The sequence below is a fragment of the Cibotium barometz genome, chromosome 18, assembly GCF_041138505.1.
Source record: "Cibotium barometz isolate CiBa-2024 chromosome 18, ASM4113850v1, whole genome shotgun sequence".
Taxonomy (NCBI): domain Eukaryota; kingdom Viridiplantae; phylum Streptophyta; class Polypodiopsida; order Cyatheales; family Cibotiaceae; genus Cibotium; species Cibotium barometz.
In genome coordinates this window covers 26,233,469-26,259,343 of record NC_141063.1, presented here as the reverse complement: position 1 = coordinate 26,259,343, position 25,875 = coordinate 26,233,469, and the positions used below count along the sequence as shown (strand labels likewise).

At 46.8% G+C, this 25,875-nt stretch overlaps 1 protein-coding gene across 1 annotated transcript in view; it reads left to right on the top strand.

Moving 5' to 3' along the window:
- Positions 1-25,875, top strand: part of LOC147629126 (uncharacterized) — an 82,127-nt gene that overhangs the window by 29,969 nt on the left and 26,283 nt on the right. The window contains exons 5-11 of the mRNA XM_086812865.1: positions 2,610-2,659; positions 2,805-2,845; positions 3,089-3,178; positions 3,287-3,327; positions 4,494-4,554; positions 21,049-21,087; positions 21,286-21,362. Of these exons, the coding sequence (XP_086668991.1) occupies positions 2,610-2,659; positions 2,805-2,845; positions 3,089-3,178; positions 3,287-3,327; positions 4,494-4,554; positions 21,049-21,087; positions 21,286-21,362 (399 nt within the window). The remainder of the gene's footprint in view (positions 1-2,609; positions 2,660-2,804; positions 2,846-3,088; positions 3,179-3,286; positions 3,328-4,493; positions 4,555-21,048; positions 21,088-21,285; positions 21,363-25,875) is intronic.

Genomic DNA, 25,875 nt, shown 5'->3' with positions numbered 1-25,875 from the left:
GGAAAGCAGGCATGGGGACAATAGTGAACAGATGCTTAGTTCTTCATCAAAGACTTGGAAGTGGAGATTAGGAATGAAGGTGTTCAGACCACGTGGCGAAAAAGCATTTAAACGCTGCCCAGTCAACGCGTTTTGGGAAACTTAAAAAAAGAAAATTTAAATGTTGCCCGGCCAATTCGTATATGTGCCGTTTCCTACTTGTTTCCGTTTCCGTTTCCCACCGGTTTGCGTTTCTGTTTCTGGGGGTGTTGTATCCATTCCCGTTTCCCGTTTCTAGTGACCATGGTTCCGGGTCCACACACGACATTGGTGTGCCTGCACAAGCGCCTAGCTTGCGCTCTCACAATGCGGGGATGCTGAAAAGCAGATTAGTGGCACCGGTGGACACACTCGGGCACGATTTCAGGCAGCGGTGAAGTTGTTGATAATGTCGGGACACGACGGGAACAATCATCCTCTCAGAGGCACTGCCCACAGGCTTCACACAGGCGTATAGGCCACCCGGACAGCACCAAAACTATATTCAGCACCTGGATGACAGGCGGCCAGCAGCAAAACAGGATGACCAGCAGAGAATGGCCACATAAATCTGCCCGTACAGGTTCTTACACTGTATGGCCTGCTGATGTGGCTGGTCGTACAACAGAATCAATGCCGGCTGATTTTTCACATGCTGAATACTAGAGATGGTTGCCTTCTACCTGCTGATCACGACAATGTGCTCAGAATCTCGTATAGAACTTGTAGTGAACAAAAATGATGAAGAGGGAAGATGCAGGGTAGATGGCAATTAGTCGTTTTCCTTCTAGGGAGAGAGAAGATCACCTGACCATGCATGGAGTAGGTGGTCAACAACTTGGCCCACCCACATGTGGGATGTCCACCCACTTATAAGGTGTCCACCCACACTTCCTGGCCACCATGGTGCCCAACGGGGTGCCCATTGGGTTGGGCCCTGAGCACTTGATAAAAAATGTCCACCCATTTTAAATGAATGGGAACTCGCAAAGCGTATAAACATTGCAAAGTGTTTAATAAATAAAACAAGAGTTTTTTGGGTGCACTTACCACTTCTTCATAGGCCACAAAATACGTTAGAATACCGGGCAATCGCATGGTTCATGGGTAGGCGACCGAGGCCCACATTCATAGCAGGCAAACACATGAAAACAATTCACGCGAAAACAGTTTCAAACATGCAAACATACTTTGTTATGAGCAAATATCCCGGTTATGGAACAAGTACAACATTGGCATTTCCGGGCACAAGTCTAGCACATCGGAAAGCATGGAACTGGGATCCCAGTCACTCGGATCCACACGCTAGCTGAAACAGGCGCAAGAAACTTGGATCCCGGACACTCGGATCCACAAACTGGCCCCACACGGGGATGGAAAAGCTCTCATCCAAAATTTCTGTTAACCAAAGCTAACTGCTTCTCAAGTAGAACGTGTTGTCGGCACAGCCTTACCAACAGCCGACAACTCCCAATCTGTATCGTTCTAAGTATTGAATGTGGCATAGTAGATGAACACTAGGACTCTTTAGTTTCTAGTATGGTTTTAAGGACTTTTTAGTTGTTTTATTTGGCTTTGATGTTCCCTTTTCTGGACCACAGATTTGGGATAAGACCTCCATCGTCTTCATTTATGAATTTGGTCTCATTAGTCCCTTTGGCCTTCTGCATACGTTAATAACTTAATAGAATCCTGCGCGCACACCCCCCCCCCCCCCCCCCCCTCTTTTCTCTTCCTCCTACGAAGAGGAGGAAGATAAAAGGATAAAATCTGAAAGAAAAAGAAAAGCAATAAAAGTTGCAGCATCATATGCATGATAAGACTGCATTGCATCCCAATGTCCCATACATGACGCTGCCCCCTTGTATCTAGCCATGTGTCATCCCAACACTCCTGTACATGTGGCAGCCATTAGTGGTCCCCACCTCCTCTCCAGTCACTCCAAGAAGACATTTCAGCAGAAATTCAACATTTTGTTGCATGATTTTTTTCCCCAAAAAAGAAAAAGGAAAATTGTGTATTAGTAAGTCATAAGCTTTGGTAAAATGCCATTGTCCACAAGACAATTAACTTTTAGTTAAAGTTATGTTTTATTTGTCAATTGGCTCTTGCTCAATTGGTTTAGCCCCGAGTGCTGAAATTTGAAGGTTGTAGTGGGCTTCAAAACCCATTTTAACCTTCAATAGCAATCCCATCTTTGAAAATTGGGTTTCGAAAGGTGGTCCCCCTTGGGCACATTTTGTTGAGTAATGGGTATCACTTGAAGGCCAAGGTACCTTGTAGGCCTTCAATTTTGAAGTCCAAGGTACAGTTGCGAATTTCAACCTTGGGCTGCCACCGTTACCCACCTTGCGCAGGAGGTTACAAGATGAAACTGTGACAACTCTTGAAAAATTTGAAGGTAATTCAACAAACCCCACCCCACCCCCCCCCCCCCCCCCCCCGCCCCTCCCTGCCCGTGCCCCGCCCCGCAAAAAAGAAGAAGAAGAAAAAAACGAAAAAAAGAAGAAGAAAGAAAAAGAAATAAAGCCCAACTACCAACAAAGGCGGGTCCTTACATAGAAATTCTTCTCATGTTTTTCATGATTCAGATTGACAGACAACTTGCAACTGGAGATTTCAAAGGCAATCTCCACATCTGGTAAATACTCGTGGCTTTTTTGTAGCATGAAAACAAAGTGCATATTTTGTTTACGAGAAGGGAAAATGCATGACTTTGTTTACATGTCATTTGTTATTAGAAACCACAGTTTTGTTTTTTAACCTCCAAAATCCCACATATATAGGGATTTGGAAAAGCTTGGCGTTCCTGTCTTTGCCGTGAAAGGTACATTGTTGGGATATAAGACATAAATCACTTGTTTGATGTGGGAACTCTATTTTATTCAGCTGAGCGTTTCAAGGTGGTATTAAGGATTAGTGTTATCTAACATCCAAGTTGAGTGGAAAGTTGCTTCAGTTACTTAAACTTAACTTTTAATTACGTATTTTTTTTTTTAAAGTGAAGAGTTTAATTACGTATTTCAAGTTAAAAGATTTAATAAAATGGTGCTTTTTCTTTTATACATAGCTCATGACACTATTGTCAATGCGATTGATGGATGTGGTGGATTGGGAATTGGTTACGGTGCCCCAGAAATAGTTACTGGTGGAAGAGATGGTATTTTTAACATCTTGTAGCATCAAACTTTTTAGTTTGTGGAGACAGTTTTACTATCTATTCAATTTAGAATTATAAATGAACATTCGAACATGCATATCATTGCAGGAAGGGTTTGCATATGGGACCAGCGTCAGAAAGATGATCCTGTAAGTGGGTGTACTTCTTAGCCATTTCCAAGTACATATGATTTTTACAAGTTATGTGGGGCATCTTAGTAAATACCGGCCAGTCTGACCTTGTTATTGTAAGGACACACATGCTAGTTCTGTATTCAGCCCACATTTCATAGAGTATGGCTGATGTGTGTGTATGTACATGCTATGTTTTGAAATATAAGTGTTGAACCATTTTTATGTATGTAGGCCATTTTTATGAATCTCGACATGTGTGTGTGAGAGTCTTAGAGTGGCCATCCACCACTTCCTGATGAATACCCACAAAGCATTACTAAATTTCTCAGTCCAGGCAAGGGATTTCTCAGTGAAAGTGGAGGTGCGGAGTTTGAAACTAACCTGATCTGTAGCTCTTACTGGTTGGAAAGGGCACACTGTGTACAAAGGGCTTGGGGATAGGTGACAGATACGGTGATGGACCTCAAGGCATGCTTGTGTACATTGAATCCTTATCTAGATAGGGAGATATAATAAGCTGAAGTGACGCCTTCTATCAAGATGACTTGAGGATTCATTGGAAACATTCATGTGTTTCATATGCTTTGTTTAGAAAGCTCTCTGCTTAATTTCTGGCTGTTATAATAACTTCCGCCACCTCCTCATCCTGTTCAAACAGCTTTACCTGCTTGGTTTGGCAATCCTGACATTGACCTGTCCTTGTTGTGAAGAACTATGATGTCAGGGTGTATAGGAAGCAAAGGTGATACCCCTCTTCTTAGCGGTGTATTCATACGATGATCCACAGGGAGCCTGATGGCAAGCTCTAACCTGAGTGGCTATCATACTATGCTGCCCAGCAGGGGTGTGAGTTTGAACCTCGACACATAAAAATACGTCTTAAAGAAAATATCATGCAGTAATCAAAACAGGCTCTTGTCTTAATTTCTGGATTGTAGCAAATCTGTCGCCATTAGCAGAAGCTTCTTGAAGGCCAAACAAGTTTTAGTGGCTAAACTACAGCAACCAAAGGTTTCTTGTTTTTTTGTTCTTTTGGGGATTATTAGAAATTGGTCAGGACAGTTTACTTTTTCCCATGAAAAAACTTAGTTGGTTCAGTCATTTTACTTTTTTCCTTGAGAATTTAGAGGAGTTGGCATTGTGATTCCAACCTTATTTTACTCTTTAAATCAAAATGCCAGGTTGTTGCTTTTGAACCAGAATCACAGGAAACTGCAAGAGATTGCTGGACAGTTGCTTTTGGTAAGCTTGTAATGCGTAACCTAGTCCTGCTTTATTTTCCAAAAAAATGTGCACCCATGAAACCATGTAAGCCAATATTTTTCAACCAACTTTGCACTTTTTCTGGGGAGAGCACACTCTTCTTTTTTTGGAGAGAAATTTATATATTTCTATAATATCAGAACATGAGAAATGATACATGGGTGTTGGGATGCCATGTTTATTGCTTTCTCTTTACTGCCATGAAGTCGAACCGAATCAGCTCAGCCAACATCAATGAAATGGGGCCACCATACAATGTACAGAGAAGAATCGAAGAAAGTCAGCAGCAGCAACTGAAAAGACACCTGAAGGATAGTACCCTTCTACACCAAGGGCAAAAGAGCAAGCAGCAACTGGCACATTAGTAGGACTGCACCAGAAAACAGGACAAGTCCAGCATAGTAGAACCCAACCCTGGAAGCAGTGCCAAGAGATGGGGCACTGCCTAGGTTTGAGAATGAGTCCAACAGCAAGAATCTACCATGACAGGCCAGGAGTGTAACGAGAGGCGTACATTTTGGAATTACTTAACCGTAAACAAGACTAAGAGGCCTAAAACATGACTTATCACAACCACAAATTCGAATTACAGTCCACCACCCTAGGGGCCGAAGATAGGCTACCCCCCGCCATGCATTGTGATTCCAAACTTATTTTTCTTTTTTATGCCAGGGAAGTCCTCCCTTTGAGCTTCAACAGAGGCTACATTCAGCTTGAACAGGCTGGTCTGCTTCTCCACAGCTTTGGTTTCTGACCCCTTCTCTGACTTATCAGACTTTGCTTTACTGCTCTTCTCTCCTGCTACCTGGTTCTTCTTCCTTGCACTCCTCGTTCTGATTGGAACATCATGCTTTTCTTTTAGCAGGTTGCGCTTCAACTTCAGCTTTTTGTATCGATTTTCTGCTGCTCATTCATTATTCTGCTGCTGAAGTTCGGACATCAGCAAATTCTTGGCAAAAATTTCATGTTCATAGATTTTAGATTTGTTGGTCCAGATCATGACCTGTTCTTTTAGCTCTCCGGTGGTCATCCCTGCTACAGCCTTCTGGGTTGCTAGCACAATCAACCTTCTTTATTTCCACGATCCTGGCCTTCCCCTTCTCTTTGTCTGTTATTTGCCGTTGAGCCTTTTCTAGTTCAGCTTCCAGGTACGAGCATCTTGAACTCCCCTCTTTTAGCTTGGCCTTGAGCTGAGCTTTATTTTCAGATTATTGCTGCTGCTCAGTTGCCTTTGTTCCTGAGGTGCTGGGACCGACTCCTTCTGCCGCTAATTGCACGGATCCAGTCAGACTTTGTCCAGCGCTCTGAGCAGTTGGATTTATCTTGTTGGAACCTTCATCCTTGGTCTTCAGGGGGTGGGAGTGGCAGAAGCTTGCATGTTGGGGGAGGTAATTCCAGAATCTTCTCCATGTCATACATATTTGCTTGCCAAGCCTCCTGTGTGGTTTGCATTGCGTACTCCTCCCAGTTTTGCATCATAATTTTTGGAAGCTCGGTGACCTCCATGGGCTCCTTTTTTTTTTCTTTTTTCCCAGGAGAGAGATCCTACTAATAGTTAACATTACAACTCGCTCAACGTCCCAGCCACGCTGGTGTCGTGAGCTACAAGATCATCTACGCGGCCCTCTAAAGAGGGCGACGAGCACACTCGACCACAGAGAGCGGAGGGGCTACACTGGAGTCCTCCTGGGAAAGGCGGCCAGAACACGATCGACGCTGAAAGGGAAGCTTATGGAGAGCGCGGATGAGAGGTGCCGCCGAGGGGTCCAAGCAGGGTTTGAACCCAAGACCTTTCAGTCCTAGGCAAACACTTTACCACTTGGACTATCACCTCTTTGGCCCTCCATGGGCTCCTTTGCACCAATGTTAGTCAGCTTTGGGCTGTTACCAGCTCTATTCTGTCTTTCTCTGCTGTTCTCTCCACATTCCTGACGTCTGTTGTTGCAGGTTTCTTTGAACTTCTTAGGTAAAGACTCTCAAAATGACGTGCGAGTCTCACTCTGCTTACTCGGGTCGTAGCAGAGTTGATGAGGTGCTCGAATGCAAAGGCTATCATATCCTGACTCTAGGAGAGTTCAGGAATGCCAGATAGATTGGGGGTATCCATCTATAAATTTTCAATTCAATTTATGAGTTTTCAATTTTTGAAGTTCATTCAACATAATATTAACAAGCGAAAACATTATTTCCCAGATTTACTTTAAAATTTTAAGCAATTTCTGTTGCTGTTACGTAAATTTACAACAGCGCTCTGATACCAACTGTGAGATCCTAACTGCCCTCTCTGCGCACCGGCGGATTCCCGGATGGTAGCAGTGGAAGTAGCTTCCTCTTGCGTGGGGCAGGGTTTCTCACTCGGGGCCTCGCCCTCGAATGTCCGGGCACGAGACTAAGCTGGTGGTCATTCCGAAAACTGAAACCGGGAAAATTTCCCATGCCCAGAAAACGGGGACGATTCCACCATCCTTGCTTCCACAGTCTCTACCCTTTTTTGAGCAACCCTAACAGCATTGGACAATGTTGTTTGGTCTTCTTTTAGCTCTTCCACAGCTGCTTCCAGCTCTCTTGTTGTCTGTTCAATACTTGGATTTTTGTTCTTCATTTGAAGTTCTTTGTTTGTCTGTCGGATGGATTGTAACTCATTCTCCAGCTTTGTGCAGTTGGCTTCCTTCTCGCTGCTAACTTCTGATGAGTTTGCACAAATGTGTTGAGTATCTAGATATTTGCCATCATATCTGGCACGTCTGGTGCCTTGTTGGACTTTGTTGGTAGTTGGAGAGTTGTTGCCCATGTGAAGGGGTTGGTCAAGGACATTGAGCTCGGTTGTTTGTTGAACTTGAACTTCATTTCTTTGTTGGGCAAGTCCTTTAGCAATCCAAACGGATCATATTGAATGCCTGTTACCTTCTCCTGTCTAACCGAACTCTTCTCTATGGCAGTGCATCTTTCTTTGTCCGACTTGGGCTTCCCAGTGAAGTGTGCACTAAGTTAATGCCTGTTGAGGCGAGTGCGGACTTGGCAGCTGCTTGTTCTAATTTCTTTTGCCTCTTGGGAGGTACTCATACCTTTGTTGGGACATCATCAAAATTGAAACTTCTTTTTGCAGTTGTGGAGGGTGGCACAGTTACCTTGGTGATTTTTGGTTCTGTGGCGAGGCTGGGGGCAAGCTTGTCTGCTCGGCCTGAGCTGCTGCTGACACCTTTGGTACATCAGCGGAGGTACCGGGGTTTGTCTGATTGCTGGATGACTCCCCTTTCTCCTGCTTCAGGTTACTTGATGGTTCCGTAGCCTCTTAGCTGTTTCAAACAGCTGGGCTGTGTGTCCTGCAATTTTAATCTTTCCCCCTTTGTTGTCGGACTTCTTTAGTATCTTCTCTAAGTTTCTATACATGATTGTGCCTCATGCCACCAGAGTGCCCTTCTTGACAGCTTTGCTCTGTGCATGAGCCTCTCCCCCTGTAGTGAAGGCTTGGGACGACACTCTTCCAACCTCTGGTCGTGGCAGAGAGTGATTCTCTATCAGCTCCTGCAGCTGCGGCTCCGCAAGGCTGTTGGAGTCTAAGTTTTTCCATTGCAGCTTGGCGTACTCCTCTAAGCCAGTCCTCTCCAGCCATTCCCTGTGGACTGGATCTGCAGCGGAGATTATGTGCTGCAGCGGCTCAAAATCTACCCCTTTAGCAGACACGATACATGCAGAAGGTACAATGGCCGAGAAGTGAGCAATCAGATGAATGCTGAATGCAAGAATGCTACAGAAGAAAATGCCAAATGGCAAGAGGGATACCAATCCATGTGGATGTATAGTAGATTGGCGCTATTGATCTTGGCACACGTAGGCTGATGTCTTGATTTCGCTGCAGATAAAGAGGGAACACGATTGCAAGAATCACAAAGATTGGCAATGATGGGACTCACGATAAACCCAGGCGGCAGAAGTGAGGGCACAAATCCCTACATGCAATTTTAATTTTCCCCTTTCCCAAAATAAACAATCTGGAAATAACAGAAGATGCATGAACTTATGCATGGCACATGGTGATTCAGGAAACTCATGCAAGTCATGCACACTGATGCAATATGCATCCACTGTACCTTTTCCAAACTTGTTAGCTACTCTGATGTTTGTGTCTTCCGTTGTTGCCTCGTCTTAGAGCATGGTTGGGCCGCTTGGTGTTGCCTGAGGCACTTGAGGAGATTTATGATGGTCCGAGAGGCTTTTATGAAATACTTTTTCGCACTTCGGAAGCCCGTAGGGCAGTCTTGGAGCAGGTGCCACTCTTTTTGGATGGGCAGTTGGTTCATGTGGTTCCGTGGAAGCCTATGGCAGAGTACCAAGATATGTTGCGCTAGGCTTGCCCAGTTTGGGTTGAAGTGAAACAATTCCCACCAATGTTTTGGCGTGTTTTACCAGATCTCATGCGAGGTATTGGTGATGTCTTGGTGGTACCTCGAATGACATCTAGAAACCGAAATCGTCTATGCATGTTATGGGATACTTGGAGACCTAGGCCGACACATTTGCGTGTCAATATGGCTGGGCTGCGACCTTTAATGTATGAATTGAGGTGGGATACATTTGCTGGCCACTGTTTCAAATGTGGTAAGATGGGCCACTTTGTCTCCGAATGTCCTAAGAAAGAACAAGTTGTTGCTACCAAGGATATCGTTGATGGGCAGTTGCCCGTGGAAGATGAGCATGATGCTCCTTTACATGATGCCCAGCACATGGATGTACATGTGGATGTTCAGAATGAGGTTGAGCAGCCATGGGTGGAAGTACGTGGTAAAAAGACACGATTTGTTGCCCCGCGAGGGGATTTCTCAGATGCTGTTTGGCGGGGGCCTTTGCGTACTCATCAGGGGCCCTTACATACATATGCTCGTCGCTCTTTGGGTTCAGGTGCCCAGCAATAGACCAAGATTGAGAGGCCGGGAGGCCAACTTTCTCAGGGTTCAGGGGCTCTTGGGGTGGATAGAGTAGAACGCTATCCTATTAGAAGTCGCCTAACAAAAGAAGCACAACAACAATTGCCTCTTATGTTTGGTTCGAAGGGTGAGGTTATCTCGCCATGGGATGGTCATTACCCTTTGGCACGTGCTCGGGAACTCCAAGGGCAGTCTGAGATCACAAATACCATGTCTAAAAATGCAATGCTTCAAAAGGTTCGTGATTTGGCAGATTGTCTTGGGCCTAGTACACAGCCTTGTTGATTCCTTTTCTGGGAAGGCTTATGAAAATTGTACAATGGAATGTAAAGGGTATTTCTTCGCGCCAAAAGCAGTTCAGGCTTTGGCGTACAACTTTTTATCATGGTTGGGATGTTTTGTGTGCAGTTGAACATAAGCAGCATAAGTTGGCTGGCAAAGCCTATGTATATAAGGGGTTTCATGTTTTCTACAGCGGACATCCTGTCTCGCAGTTAGGTGTTATGTTTGCTGTTCGTTCGCAGTTTTAGCCTTCTCTCGTGATTCAAGATGTTCATGGAAGATTTCTAGTGATACAGATTGTTTGGGATGATACGCCTTTATGGTTATTAGGGGTGTATGCTCCAAATAATGCTCGTGCACGCCGTTTGCTATGGAATGACTTGTGTGCTCTTTCAATCTCTCATCCTGGCTTTGTGATGGGAGACTTTAATATGTGTGTCTCCGGGGAGCAAGCCACGTCGCCTCATTCTGTAATGGATGGCCCGGAGAGAATGGCGTGGGAAGCTTTTGCAGCAAGGTCGCTAAAACAAGACATGTGGTCTTGGTTGCATCCAGATGAAAGGGGTTACACTTATGCCTCACAACAGTTTCGGGGCACTTATGCTAGATTGGATAGGATGTATATTTTACATCAAGATCTCTTTTTGCTAGAGGTTCTTACTATGATGGTTGATCAGCAACAACAGGTTTTGTCGGATCATTGGCCGCTTGTGTTTGAAATGGTCTATCATCCTGTGGATGCATATAAAGGCTTGTTGGGATGCTTGCCTTTGCGCTTAAATCACACTTTTTTGGAGCATGAAGTCTTTGATGTTTATATGCGTCAGTTGATACGACATTTCTCCACAAGAGTGTCCATGGCTGATTATCATGCTTGGCCAGCGTTCCTTACCAACACTCGGAAATTGGCGCGGCATTATGGTCTTGCTAATGCCTCTATACAAAAACAGCATGTGGCTCTTCTTGAGTCGCTTTTGAAGGGCTTGCAGGCGTTCATGTTTACTGACTCTATGGATGGTGAAGTTGTGGATGCCATAGAATGGCTGAAAAAGGAGCTATCTAGGGTGCAGGAAGCACAATATGTTCGCTTTAAACTACTTGCACGTCTTGATGCTTTGCGGGATGCTAACTGTCAATCTCATCGCTTCTATGATAAGTTGCATCAAAAACATATGCGTGAGAATATTGTTAGGCTGATGGATGCCCAGGGCAACCTTGTTACTCAACCTTCTGAGGTTATTCAGTATTGCATCAGGTTTTATGAAGATTTGCTTGCCCCTCGAGAGGATGTATCGCCGGCTATCCTGGCTGCAAGGGAGTCATTGTTTGCTGAAGTACGATATCAAGTTGACCCTGATGTGGCGGTTCAACTTGATGCTCCTGTTACTCAAGGGGAAGTGGAAGCTGTTCTCTCCAAACTTCCCATGGGAAAGAGCCCTGGTTGGGATGGTTTGACAAATGAGTTTTTCCGAAAATATGCTGATCAGCTTGCAGAGTCTTTGACACTTATTTGTCAAAGGGTTTGGGATGAGGGATATATGCCTGCCGATTGGAAGTTGGGCAGACTTCGTTTGTTGCCCAAAGTCCCTTCGCCTACTTCTTTGGCTCAATGGCGCCCAATCTCACTTATGGGTATCATGTATAAAATCTTTACAAAGATTTTTGCCAATCGCTTGTTGCAGAAGGTGCTTCCTACTCTTATTCATCCATATCAATATGGATTTGTGCATGGTAGGAATATTTTGCATAATATTCTTAATGTTCAAATTGGAGTGGATTATGCCAAGGCAAAGAAGCAAGAGATTGTGATGGTGCAGTTGGATCTTGAAAAAGCTTTTGATCATGTCAGCTGGTCTTTCCTTTCTCAGTTAATGACAGCCATGGGCTTTGGTCCCAAAATGGCTAATTTGGTGCATTTGCTTGGCTCTGGCTCTATCACGTGGATTATGCTCAATGGAGGACTTTCGGATGGTATTTCTCTCACCCGTTCTCTCCGGCAGGGCTGTCCTCTTAGCCCTCTTTTCTTTGCCATTGCCACTCATCCTATGTTATCTCGCCTAGATGCTATGGCATCGCATGGTGAAGTGGTTGGTTTGCATCTCCCTCATGGCAAGCAATTGGTTGCTCAAGCCCTTGCGGATGACACTTTTATGTTTCTCAGGGCCGAAAAAGCCAATATAGATCGAGCAATGGAAGCTTGGAATAATTTTGCATTGGCTTTTGGGCTGAAAATAAATTCAACAAAATCAGCCCTCATTGTATGCACGGAATTCGATCTTGAGGCATTAGGGTGGCAAGGCCGTGTGGTGCATATAGGAGACATTGTTCGTCATCTTGGGTACCCGGTGGGTGTGGATGTGGACCCCCAAGCGCTTCTTGCTTGGATTTCTGCTCGGATCTCGGATAAATTTATGTATTGGAAAGCTCAAGGGTGGCCTATGCACGTGAGGGTTAAGGTAGCTCAGGTTATTATGCTTAGCATGATTTCCTATTTTTTGCCTTTGCTACCTTGGACGCACAAATCTCTTCTCTGTTTGGTTGCTCCCATTCGGTTTATGTTGTGGAAGAGGCAAGGAAATATTATGGGTCAAACATGGATAGCTTGGAATCACATTACGACGCCCAAAAGAATGGGTGGGGCTGCTTTACTGGATGTGTGCTTGCATATGGTGGCGCGTAGGTGGGCGCTTTTTCAGGATATGTGTTTGCAGGAGCCTTCGAGTTCGATGTTCTCAAGGTTGGTCTTGAGAGTGTCCGCTAGTTGAGGATGCATCTATTGCATGGCAACTTCCCCACGTGAGTTAACAGTACATACTCAAAAGAACGTACAGGATTACGTAATTTATGAGCTGGTGCAGTGGTATTGTAGGTTGGGATGGAAGAGGTTGCGGGTTCAATACCAGGTCTCGGCTCATTTTTGGGTTGTGTGGAGATGTGTAAAAATTGCCTCCCCCCGAAATGCCCATGCCACTTATAATAGCACACTGATATATATTAGAGGCCGTAGGGTTGGCTGACTCGCTCTTAGGGCTGCTCATGGGGCTGAGAACCACAAAAAGGTGTTTGCACTAGGTGCCTCACACATGGGCCCATGGCAATGGTCTTGGGTATCCTTATCTACTCATGGCCCCCGTTTGGGTGGCCAGTGGGTCTCATAATCTTATATGCGACCAGTACCAGATCCCCCTAAGTGGTGGCATTAGTACCATGCAAACGGGTTTGTTCACACCGGTATTTGATTCTAGACAAATATGAAGTGCTGGACACCCGACCAATTGGCCTAGTAAGTGCCCAAGATGCCATGACAACATTACATCATACAAGAGAGTTACAAATGAGTGCGGGACATGGACGACTCTAACGTGTGCAAGGCGTGGACAACTCTGACTACCGGTGACTTGTCCTTGGAAAAGGGCTCACAATGATGATGCTTCTTGTCTGGCCTTAGGACCTTGCACTTGTGTTGGTGTAGTATGTCCATGGCATCGAAGTGTGGTAACTTGATGACTGGGTTGGCAGCCTCGTTGGCGGACAGTCCTTCAACTATGCGGGATCCCTTTGATAGAATCTTGCAGCAACTTCTTGAGGGTATTACATATCAAATGTCGAATATGGTACCCATGTGCAGTAGTGGGAGGTATCGAGGTCTTGTCCTTCGCTATCCACAGGACTATAGTTTTGTCTGATGAGGTGGTTGACGAAACTGGAGGGCCATTGGGTGTCAAAATGTCCCCAAGCCTTCTGTTTGTTGGTCTTATTCTTCTTTTCTCTAGCTCGTGGTCTATGTGGTACAACCTATGTATGATCTTGAGAAAACTCATTCACATGGTTAGTCCCAACTACGTTAGCATAAGAACCACTTTGTTTAGACTATTGGACTGCACACTAGAAATAATAGATTTCAAAGCCCTTTTAAGTTTTTTTTTTCCTGGGAAAAAGATCCTTCAATTAGTTAAAGAAAAAACAGCCAAAAAGGGCTAAGTACAACCACGAATGGCTAAATACAAACTCGCCTCATATGAGGGCGGGAGACAAGAGTGATCAGAAGGGGAAGAGATGCTTCTCTTCCGGCTGGCCGCTCTGTGAGGAGAAGGCTCTCTCATACAGAGAGGGGGGGGGTTGGGGAACAACCACATAGGTGGTCTGTAATGCCAAATGGGGTAACGGTGTCACCGCCTCTACCTATGAGGAATGTGCCAAGCCTCTAAAGTCTCAAGATTTCTTTCCGCTTTCGCATGCGGTCAGAACCTCCTTGTAACTTCCCCCACTGACGACGGAGGGTGTGAATGATATCAAGCCATATGCTCTTGATGGTCTCAGCCGATGGAGTGTGGGTACCCTCGATGGCCTCGCTGCATCTAGCACGCCAAATGTGTTAGGCTATGATGCTACTGCATCTTTGGCATGATCTTGGCTGCTTGTCACCTGTATGAGGGGCTGTGATTGGTACTCCTCTCCTGCTCCTGGAAACCCTCTTAATCTGCTCAGGGCTGCCTCTTGCAAGAAACTATTGATCTCCCCTAAGCTCTCATCCAATGTGCACACAACAGAGTATGAAAGAAAATCCAATCTCGTCCATATCCACTCTATCCTGCTTCACATCTCAAGGTCCTGAATGAGGATTTCTAGAATCCTCTAGCTCACATGCCTGTCATGCCTCCAGGGGTCCTCTAAGGACAAAATAACCGGGGCGTAATCAAAATAGGAAGTACCTGCCAAAATACCAATCATATCCCCTCGGCTGCAAGCCCACTCATCAACATAAAACCTGTCAAGTCTAGAGAGGTTGAGGCCAGTGCTCCTCCTATCCGATGTCGAGAAGCAGAGGCTCTTGGGGCTACGCCTAAAGTCTCGAAGATGCCAAGGGTCCTACCCTCTGACTTCAAGAATGATCTCCTCCCAGGCTGAGTACTCTGCTCCTGAAACTGTGGCTGTGCCACCTCCAAGCTTGTCCTTTGTTGTCTCTATCATGTTAAAGTCACCGCCCAAGCATCAAATGTCAGCCTAAGGGAGGCCTTGCCGTACTGAGCTCCAAAAGAGGGATATACCTGCGGCAACGTTTGCAGCATAAATGTTGAGGAGGCCAATGCTATCCTCTCCAATAGTAGTGGTAATCCATTGTGCATGCCCCAAGACAATGACTCCTGAGCCAGTCTCACGGCTGGCAACAGCTGCTTACTGAAAGAAATACACACCCCTCCCTGTGTCCCTGAGGGGACAAAGGATGGGGACCAGAATGTATGACTCCTGCCTGGAAGAATCTTCCTGCATTTGCGGGTGCGCCCCTCTGAGAGATGATGCTCCTGGAGGAAAAGAATGTCTATGGATCCCCCCACTATGGCCCTCTAAAGCTCGCCTCGTAGGATGCCTTGTCTCTGAAAGCACTGAGGCCCTCCTAAAGCTTGAATGTTCCATGAAACAATCCGCTAACCAATCTCGGTGTGATGCGGCACTAGCAAAACTGCCCTCCACTCGAAGAGTCTTAAGCGAGGGTTTAGATGGGGAATAATCACAATCCGTGCGGGGGCGAAGAAGCGCTAGGTGGGCACTAATCCTGTTCTCCATGTGATGCCACTCTGTACGAGTATACGCATATGCATGCTCCGGACTCCATCGATCACAGTAAAGGTATCTGTAAGCGGGGGGAAGAGGTACCGCAGGTATGCATGAAGACAAAGAGTAGCACCTCCAGAGTGGATACTACCATCTCTCCGTCCTGGCCTTGATGGGCTGAACCTCCAAGCTCCATTCTAGCCAGAGGCCAAAAATAGGTGAGAATACTGGTGATTCGCAGATCGTGGAGATGGTGGGAGAGCTCGACTACCTGACCCTGAATGGTAGCTGCCACTAACTCAGGATCCCACTTTGTCCCGGGGCTGCATTGAAGGGGAAAGAGAAGATCATTCCTCCATTCTCTAGCGTAGAGGGCCTGGAGTGATGAGAAACCACACATACCCAAACAGGGGCAACTATCTCCTCAAATACGTCAGACTTCAGTCCCTTCCGTTGGCAAACACTGGAAGAAACTGTAGTCCACAGATTGTCCCATGATCCTGGGGACCCCACCTAGGGACTCTGGCGGGAGAGCCCTAGGCAACGATGGTCATCTCTACCTACCGGATCGGAGAATTGCTGAATCAAGTGATGGACTGATCGTGTTGGCTGCCTCCGCACCGGGTCAGGGGCTGCTGGGGGGGCGACAAGAGTGCTCTGGAAAGGTAGAAGGGGGGTGGGAGGTCTTGAATGATAAAGGTGGGACAGAGTGCGCTGCTGTGGGTAAAGTCGGTGACGACATTGGGGGAGGAGGTGGGGGAGGCGGTGGCCAGAGAGGGCGGAGAGGTCGGGGAGGGGTGCTGCTGAGGGGGATCCATCGGAGAGGAAAATTGGGGGAAGGGGCTTGCCGGCCTCTCATAACACTGAGAGAGGGGGAGGGGGAAGGGGGGGGGGGGGGATGTGGTGTTGTGGGGGGGGAGGGATCTCGACGAGGGATCGGCTGCAAACTGGTGGGGTTGGAGGGGCCTGCTTAAGGACAGAAGAGGGCACGTCACCAATGGGAACGTGGTGGGATAAATGCTCAAAACGGTTCTCTGACAGAACCAAATCCTCCTGAGATCTGCCAGCTTGGCGTTCTCAGCGGTGGCGCTCGGCTCTGGTTGTTGTCTGGTGGCCTGGGTGTGGTCCAACCGTTCGGCATGCATCGTTTGCTTGGTCACCCGCAGTCGGGGCCTGGTGCTCTGCTGCCTGAGGGCATGCCCCTCTCTCTACCCCTTGGTGAGGGTCAACATGAGAACCAGGGGGAGGAACCACCGGAGGTGATGTCCTGGACTACCATTGAAGGCAAGCTCTAGCTAAGCGATCGATCTGTCTGCAAATGAAGCATTGGCCTGGGAGGCCAGAATACTCCACGCGCTTTTGTATGGGGTCTCCACAGAGGGAAAGTAAGGAAATATAATGCGGTACTGACATCGGCGAGGCCAAACAGATATGGAGAGATGGAATCCCAGCTGCCCTCGTGAGGGCCGAGGTAGCAGTAGGGGGGGACTCCATACTCTCCCGATGGCGCCACCAATCACTGTGAGGAGGAAGGTACTCCTTCCTAAGGCGTGGGAAGCAAACTATCACTGGGAAGCCCAAAACGCCAGCCAATGGGTCAGATGATGTAGGGTCGAAGTTGTGTTGCCATGAAGCAAAGAAGGTTTGTGCCGTATGCAGTGCAAGGGGACTCAGCTGCATTACTTGGTCTGACGCCGATGGCGAGTTGAACTCCACCTGGTAGTATCCACGTCCCAGAGGGTGAATTTCGATGATCTTTGCAGGTTCGCGAATGAGGCTGGCCTGAGAAAGATCCTTGAGCTGTCCGCGTGCGGGGTGGCTAACAACAATTTTGCAGACCAGGGTGAAGGCCTCAAGTGAGGCAACAGTCGTGGCAAGAACTTGAAGACCTGCTTTGGAGAAGGAAATGCAAGCAACAGCGGCTTCGGTTGGGGATGACAGAGCGGCTGCCATGGAGTCCTCTTGAGGGTGAAGACTAGAATGAACTGAAGCTTGCCGAATAAATTAGAAACCCCTGAAGCTTGGAAACAACTTGTGTGGGAGGAGAGGGAGGGGAGGGGCGAGGAAAACGAAGATAGAAAAGAAAAAAGAGAAAAAAGAAAAGAAAAAAAGAAAAAAGAAAAAAGAAAAAAGAAAAAGAAAAGAAGAAAAAAAAGAAAAAAGAGAAAAAAAAGGGAAAAAAAGAGAGAAAAAACAGAGCAACGAGGAGGGGCAAGGGGAGTGGGCAACGAAGAGGGGGAGGAGGCCAAAGAGTGAAACAAAAAAGGGTGTGGATTGAGCTAAGAAGCGAGCCGCGGGGCCGCGGGGGGGGGGGGGGGGGGGGGGGGGGGCACGAGGGGGACGGGCAGCAAGACAAAACAATGAAGGAGGGGGGGGGTGAGCTGGGGGGGGGAGGCGGCAAAAGCCCTACGAAAAGGGGGCTGGAGGGACGGAAGAGCAGAGATGGGGGGGGGAAGAGGCAGTGGGGGCGCACGGAGGCTGGGGGGAAAACGCAGGTGCTGCCAGCGAGAGGGAGGGAGCTGGGAGCGTGCGCACGACCTAATTGGCATAAATTTATGTGGATCCGTCTGTATTTGAACAATATTGCATCCTCTTGCCGTTTGCTGTTTTTGAATTTCTAGTATAAAAAGCTGTGTTGGTAAATCCTATTTTCTGTATTGGGATTGGAATTTAACAGCTTGGCAGCAAAGCCATCATCGCAGCCTGTAGTTATATCAACTCCCAAATGCCACTGTGACGGTATGCAATCCAAACTGACCATGTATCGAGGCCCTCCTTATTGTGAGTTATTCCAAACTGCAATACATCGGGATTATACAGACACAGATGCTGCTGTGCCCTCTTAAGTTTTCCCTGGATGATAACTGGTTTTGGTAGTGTTTTTGTGATCCACAAAATATTATCATCTCATTCAATCTGTGGTTTGTGCTGGCGAAAACACTTTACACCCAAAATCACGTTTGTTCCAACAATGAGTTTGATTGTGATAGACAAAATGGTCACTGGATTTAGCCCTTGTTTGGATTTGCTTGATGCGTAGAAAAGCATGTACCTGGAAGTTGGGTGGGGAATCCGCTGCCAAACCTTCTGAGCCTTTGGCCAGTCCCAAAGGGAGTGACACTAGGATGTCCAACCACCAGGCTCTGATGCACCAACTGCCACAGAAAGACAGTGACTTTCGTGGCTGAAAACTGTCCGATAGCCTCTTCCAGAAATTTGAGAGAAATGGAGGATGGAGGCCCTGAGACTACCAGTGCCTTGCTGTTGCTGGATTGCCCTCGATCTCCGGCATTTGAATCCTGCAGTGGAGCCGTGCGGTGTAAGCAAAGAAAGAGGTGCTGGGCACCTCCTCTCATCATAGGGTTCATGCCATGTCCACTCCCCTGGGTCCCATTGTCGCATGAGTGGTTTTCCCTCCCAAATCCATAGACTAGCAAAAGACAAGCAAGGAACTAGTCACGGAGCTCCCCCCCCTCAGCGAACTTGTCTTTCCTCCCCGTTGTCGTGCTTGGCCCCTTGCTGCGCGCACCCCCCCCCCCCCCCCCCTCTCAGCACGGCCCTCCTCCCTACTTCCTTTGCCATCCCGCCTTCTTGCCTCGTGCGTGTTTCCCTAGCCAGTTTCCTCTTCTCTGCCTGCTTGACTCCCCCTGCCATCCTGCCTCCAACGCTCACCTGTCTGCCCTCCCATCCTTAGGCTGCCCGTCGCCTGTCTGCCTTCCCTGCCCTCTCCATGGTTCCTTTTTTTTCCAGTGTGCCCATTCACCTCTCTGCCAGCTCCCGGTTCAATGCTCCCCGGTTCTCTCCAGCCCTCCCTCCTCCATTACCCGACACCCTCTGTACATGTGTTTTGACTCGGGATTGTTCTTTATTGAAAAGAGTACGCGCTTCTAGTCTTTCCCTTCCAGGAGGACTCCATGGCAGCTGCTCTGTCATCCACGATTGAGGCTCTATCCCTTGACTATTTTCAAAGGTGGATCTCCAACTCTTAGCTTCAACAGTATCCTCCCTTGCGGCCTCCTCTTTGATATGCAAGATCGTAGGGAGCCACCCTAGGTGCACACAAATCCGAGATTTGCTCCAGGTAGCCCTCATTGGTGAGCCTGAAAAAATTCACTGGCATTCATTTTGTTGGGCTCAGCTACTCTCATGTGGAGTTTGATTCACACGCAGCGGTGGCTGATCGTGTGATGTAGTAGAGTCTTGTCTCGAAAAAACTGAAACTGGAAACCTGGTTTTCCATGACAATGATATTCCATGGATACTTGTAATCATCTTTTGTCTCATAGACCTGTCGGGCCTTTTGTAAGACGTAAATATAACTTTCTTTCTTTCTTCCTCTCCACACCCTCCCCAACTTCCACCCCAGCACCCTCCCCTATTCATTCCCGGTGTTTGCCGGCCTTAGGGTTGCAATTGTGCCTGCGTATTATGTTCAGGACTACCCGGACCAGCGTTTTTTCCTCTCTTGAGGCTCTAAGCATGTACTTCAGCCTGTTGGCAGGTTTTTCATGTACTAATAGAAGGATCTATTTCCCTAGGGGCAAAGATAAGCAAGGAGGGGCTGATTGCTAGTCACCTTGATATTCTTCTGTTGGACAGCTATGCGACTTGCATTTTTCTCTCAGGCTGAGAATACCTGTGTTTGAGCTTCAATGGTGATTGGACTGGTTTGCCTTTAGGGTTGAGGGCTGCCACAAGCCAGCTGTGTTAACACCAGGGTGTGCAAGATTGTGAGATGGGAGGTATGGGACTGAAACACCCTTTATATTGGAGTTTGGGCTGCATTACTACTGGCCAACCACATGCAGGGTTGGCTTGCTTGGTCCTAGGGCTGGTTATGAGGCTGAAAAACGCCTAAAAGGTGTTTGCACCAGGTGCTTTATACATGGGCTCATGCCCATTGCCTTGGGCATCCTTTCCTAAACGGTGTTTGAGCCAGGTGCCCTACACATGGGCTCATGCCCATCGCCTTGGGCACCCTTTCCTACCAATGGCACTCTTTTTGAGTGGCCAAGCCACCAATGGGCTATCCTTAACTTTATATGCAACCATACTCCATGTTTTCCTAAACGTTGTGTCACTAGTAGCTGCAAATGTGTATGCTCACACTGGAACTTGACTGTAAACGAATACTTGGTGCCTCGGACGCCTGACCAATTGGCCTAATAAATGCCCGGGACGCTACGTCAACATTACATCATACAAGAGGGTTATAAGTGACTGCAGGATGGGCACAGTGATGTGTGCAGGATGTGCACGGCGCTGACCACTCCTTGGCAGTACATTGGCGGGGAATCGTCCCTGGACAAAGACTCACAATGATAATGCTTGGTGTTCACTAGCCCTAGGGTTGTATTTGTGCTGGTGTATTATGTTCACGGCATCGGAGTGCGGGATGCACATGACACGGGCCAGGCTAATTAGTACAATTCCTCATCCAAGTTGGTGAAAGTTTCTTAAACCCTATCTAACTACTTGCATGTTTTTGATTGATATGCTGCAATAAGGCCGTGTATACTATCTCTTGTATATAGCTACTCTCCATTGAATTTATAACACTTGTGCAACCCTTTCTAATGCTATTGAAACTTTTTCCTTCTGAACAACCGGATAAGGATTTTCTCTTCACATTGGTAGATGGTGTATTTGGAACATTTATCAAGTACCTGATCTATCATGAATATACTGGTAAACTATCCATTTATTTTTCCAGGAAATTCATACAACGACGAAGAACGATGTGTTTTGGCAGGTGTGTGTATTTGCCTTCATTGTTGGCTTTTTTGAAGTTTGTATGAGCAGATGGGTTAAGGAATATAGTTGTTAGTCAAAATGGAGACAATGAGCCCATGCTTAGAGCATCCTTTTACATTAGAAATTTCAAATTTCAAAACCAAACCAAACCTTTTCTCTCAAAGCACAAAACATATTATGTGCATTTGTTTTCCAGGCTATGATAATGGTGACATCAAATTGTTTGATCTGAAGATGTGCAGAGTGAGATGGGAAACGAGCACAGATAATGGGGTAAAGCACTGTGATAACCACTTCTTCAAATACAGGATAAAAACCAATAGGTCTAGCAGGCATGAGTTAGGTGTGTCTGTGATGTATGCACATGTCTGCAAGTCTACCTTTTTAAGGTGGTCAAAAAAAGAGTTTTCAGATTTTGATTAAGCTAAAACTCCAAAATGAAGAGGAGGGTGATTCAGAAACAGCAATATTAGGTCGTCTTCTTCTTTTTGTCCTAGCATACAGACGTTCCTCTCTATTAATAGTTTGAGCAAAGAATGCCTGAGCTGTCCGTATCGTGATGGGACTCCACTAAAGCACCCTGTAAGCCGCTGTAGGAGAGTCAAACTCCACCTGGGCGTAGCCTTGCCCAAGAAAATATATATTGGTGATTTTTCTGGGCTCACCAATGAGGGCTGCCTAGAGCAAATCCTGAATCTGACCACGTGCTGGGTGGCTTCCTTTGAGGTTGCAAACCAATGAAGAGGTCATTAGGGTTGAGACTGTCGATGCCAAGAGCTGGAGGCCTGCTTTGGAGAATAAGGACGGGGTGGCGGCCTCGGTCGAAGATGACGGAGTGGTTGCCATGGATTCCTCTTGAGGGGGTGGAGACCAGAGTAAGCCAACACTCACCGAAAGAACAACCCAAACCCAGACGCTGGAAGCTGAAGAGGAAGGGGCGGTGGAGGATAGGAAATAGTAGCAAGGCAGCGAGAACCGGGGGAAGGGCGGAAGGCCCAGAAAGGCGGAAAAGCGAAGGCCAGGGGAGCCGGGCACATGCAGAAAGGAGAATGGGAAGGAGGTGGCGGCAAAAGGGGATGGTTGGAAGAAGTGAAGCCGGGTGAAGGAGGGTTGGCAGAAGGGGGGAGGAGGCGGCAGAAGGTGGGCAAATGGACAGGGCAGGAGGGCGGAAGGTGGTGGACGATGGCTGAGGAGGTGGGGCGGGGGTGCGTAGGGGGTGGGACTGGGTCTCAGGGAAAGGCAAAGGGTGGATGATGCAAAACAAACATCATAATTATTGACTGAATGTAGCCATCGTTATGCATTATTAGATGTCCCAGCAGATGTGTGTGAGGCCAAAACCTGCATCACTTTGGATGAGCAAACGAAGATAAAAAATGGTAGTAAGGGCATGCCACAAATATAAAATAGACAAAGGTTACTTCTTCAAAAGTCTTCATGCTGATAGACGAAGGCAAAAGATTTCTTGAACTAAAAAAGCTAATGGTCATTGTACGAGCACAAAAGCTAAGCTTATAGACACGTGTGCAACATTTCGCTTGGATTTTTGGGCTTCCTTCACAAATCACCGTAGAAGTTCAAAATGCAAGGTGTGAATTCGTGGCATGTGTAAATCTTGTAGTGACTAATGGGGATGTACTCTAAGACATGCATGATGTGTGTGAGATAAGTTGGATCATTTTTAGGCACGAAGAAAGAGTCATCTGCACAGGGCCTGTGCCATAAAGTGAGTTCCATCCAATTTCTGGAGGACATGAAGCTGTCTTGTCTACGTCAATTTGTCAATGTACAAGAGCAAAGGATGCGTATCAATTGCATAAAATAATGCACTCAAAGGGAAACCTTGTCTTATCGATCTTCACAACGTCCAATGTTTGGAGAGAACCTTACCCAGAATACATTAGGCAGTGCTATCCCTATACAACCAATAGATTACATGCTGCATTTTTGTCCCAAATCCCAGAGCAGCCATTACATCAGCTATGTAATCCCATTGCACTGTATCAACTACTATCGGCACATCCACTTGCACGGCGTATATCTCACTAAAGCTAATGTCCTGTGTATCCCAGGGTGTCCAGTAGGAGTGTCCTGACACTCCTTAAGAATCTTGAACCTTATGTTCGGGGCCTATGGTACACAAATTTTATCATTACGGAACAGGAAACCATTTCGAATCATCCACTGGCCTCGTGTAGCATGAATCGTAGGCTGCTTAGTCACCGAGTCTTGGTCAATCAATGAGCTCCCGTCTTGGATCCTCTCCCAATATGGACTGAAATAACTATCAGTCCTGCAAAGCCCTCTCAATGACTGAAATAAGTCAGTGGAAATCTCGATGAACGACAAAGCATTCACCTTTGTTATCCGACTAAGTGTATCTCCTACACTATTCATGGACTCCTTACGATAGCATATTTCAAAATCAAAATCTTGCATTACCTCTGTCCATCTTATGAACCATTTCCCTCCATTGGTTAAAAATGACAGGCTGCATGATTAGAAAGTGAAAGGGCAAACAGACAATGCTTGGGGGTTACATTTGGATAAGATAAGTGCAGCTAGCATGTATAATCATTTGCTTCCACCTCCTTGGATTCACACACATGGCAACACTCTATGGGGTATGTCACCATTTGGTCCATCTCCATTTCTGGAGCCACTTCTATGGGACTGTCACTCCATAGAGCGACCAGATTTGTGCCATGTTCACATGGGGCCAGGTCAGTGTCCCATGTGAAAGGGCCAGTCTTTTGGTGTCACATGGACGGGAGCCAAATTAGTGCCACCGTGTGTGACCAGTGCTGAGTCACATGGACGGGAACCAGTTTCGTGCTACCCGTGTGTGACTTGCTTTGTAATGTATGGATGGGAGCCTGTTTGGTGCCACCCGTGTATGGCCAAGATGGCGTCTTACCTATGGGACTGTCACTCCCTAGGAAGACCAGGACATATCTTTATATTTTTGTCGCGCTAGTTTTGTGCGGACAAGAACTTCTTGTAAGTACAAGTTTCATGAAAGGGAGATTTCATCCATTATATGTGCATATGCATTTATGCCTGCATGCATACATTTGTTTTTGCATGACTTGTTTTCGTGTGTCTGCCTGTTATGCCGTGCCAGTACACTGGACGGGGATGCCCCCAGTGTACCGTGGAGTGCTGTTTGCTGACTCGGTAGTGTGGCGTGTGAACAGGTGGTAAGTATTTTCATTTTGGCCTTTTTTAAAAGGTAAAATCCATAAACTATGATAAACCTTAATATTTATAAGGTAATGTGTTCACACACATTTTTAAAAAGGGGCTGGACATTTTCTTTTGAGGGTGCCCAAAGTATTAAATTGGTTTTAAGGTTTTATAACCTTTGACAAAGGCTTTGCATGAAACATCTTTAGTATTTTCCCACGTGTGTGTGGTTGGTGGGTTTCTTTCTCTCCATCGCCTGCTGGTTGCCCTCTTGCCTTCATCACCTGGTTCTCTCCATCTTCTTGGTACTCGCCGGCTGCCCTTTACCTACACCAACACCTGTATACTGAGCCGGCTGGTCCTATTTGTACCTGCAGCATCTGCCTACTGAACTGGCTACTGCTGTACCCGCCTTACTGCAGCTGTACTTGCAGCTGTACCTGCCTATAGGGCTGCACACATACTTGTACCTGCTGCTCACATACCCGCCTACTGTACCTGCTGTAATAGCTATACCAGCAGTACCCGTTCTACATGCTGACTGTACAATACTTGCTGCCTAAACATCAACTGTACCTGCTGCCCTATAGGCAGCTGTACCTGCCTATAGGGCTGCACACATACTTGTACCTGCTGCTCACATACCCGCCTACTGTACCCGCTCTAATAGCTATACCAGCAGTACCCATTCTACATGCTGACTGTACAATACCTGCTGCCTAAACATCAACTGTACCTGCTGCCCATACAAGTTCAGTTTTCAGCCTTGTGGCTCCTGGCTTGTGTACACCTGGTGATATTGATTTACTTGTATATGGTGTTGCAAATGGTGTTATCTACAGCCTATTAGTTGTACAAACTGCTTCTAATGAAACCAAGTCCTCATGCAAGAATTTCAGCTCTTGCTCTTTTGCCTGCAAGAGCCTCTTCATGTGCTCCAACTCAGCCCTCAATGCATTGGGCTCTTCCTCATGCATGGGTTCTTTACCACGTGATGGTTGTCCCATGAATGCACTGTCATAGACTCTCTCAAGAGGCTTACGCCTTCCATGCAATGCATTGAAATCCTGTGAAGCACTTGATTGGCCTCTCGAGTTCGGCACTTCCAATGGGTTGCCCTGACTGTCCATTGAGACAGGTGTTCGTACTTGCTTCCGATCTCAAAATTCTGTGTCTCCTCTTGAGAAAGAGAGATGACTGGGCTCTGATACCAATGTGAACGCTCCCTACAAGAGGCCTACGGATCGCAAGACAAGTAACACATATTTAGAACACTTGATTTAACTAATATTAAACAATGGAAACAACATCAGCAACAAAAATATTGGAAATACACGTGACACCAGCACTGGGGCCGGAAAGGGCCGGCCCACCCCTCAATACTTTTTGTATTTCTTGGAGTATTTATATTTGTATAAGTGTCATGGGCCTGATAGGCCAGATTTCTCCACCAAGAAGTGAAAACAACTAAACAAACTGGTTCAAGTTGATGAAGATGTGTTGGTCGGAGTAGCCTCAAATCACAGGCTCATTCCCACCTTCATTGGGTGCACACCTGCCTTTTAGTGGTCTTCCGGGACCTTGTACAAACAGGCACGCC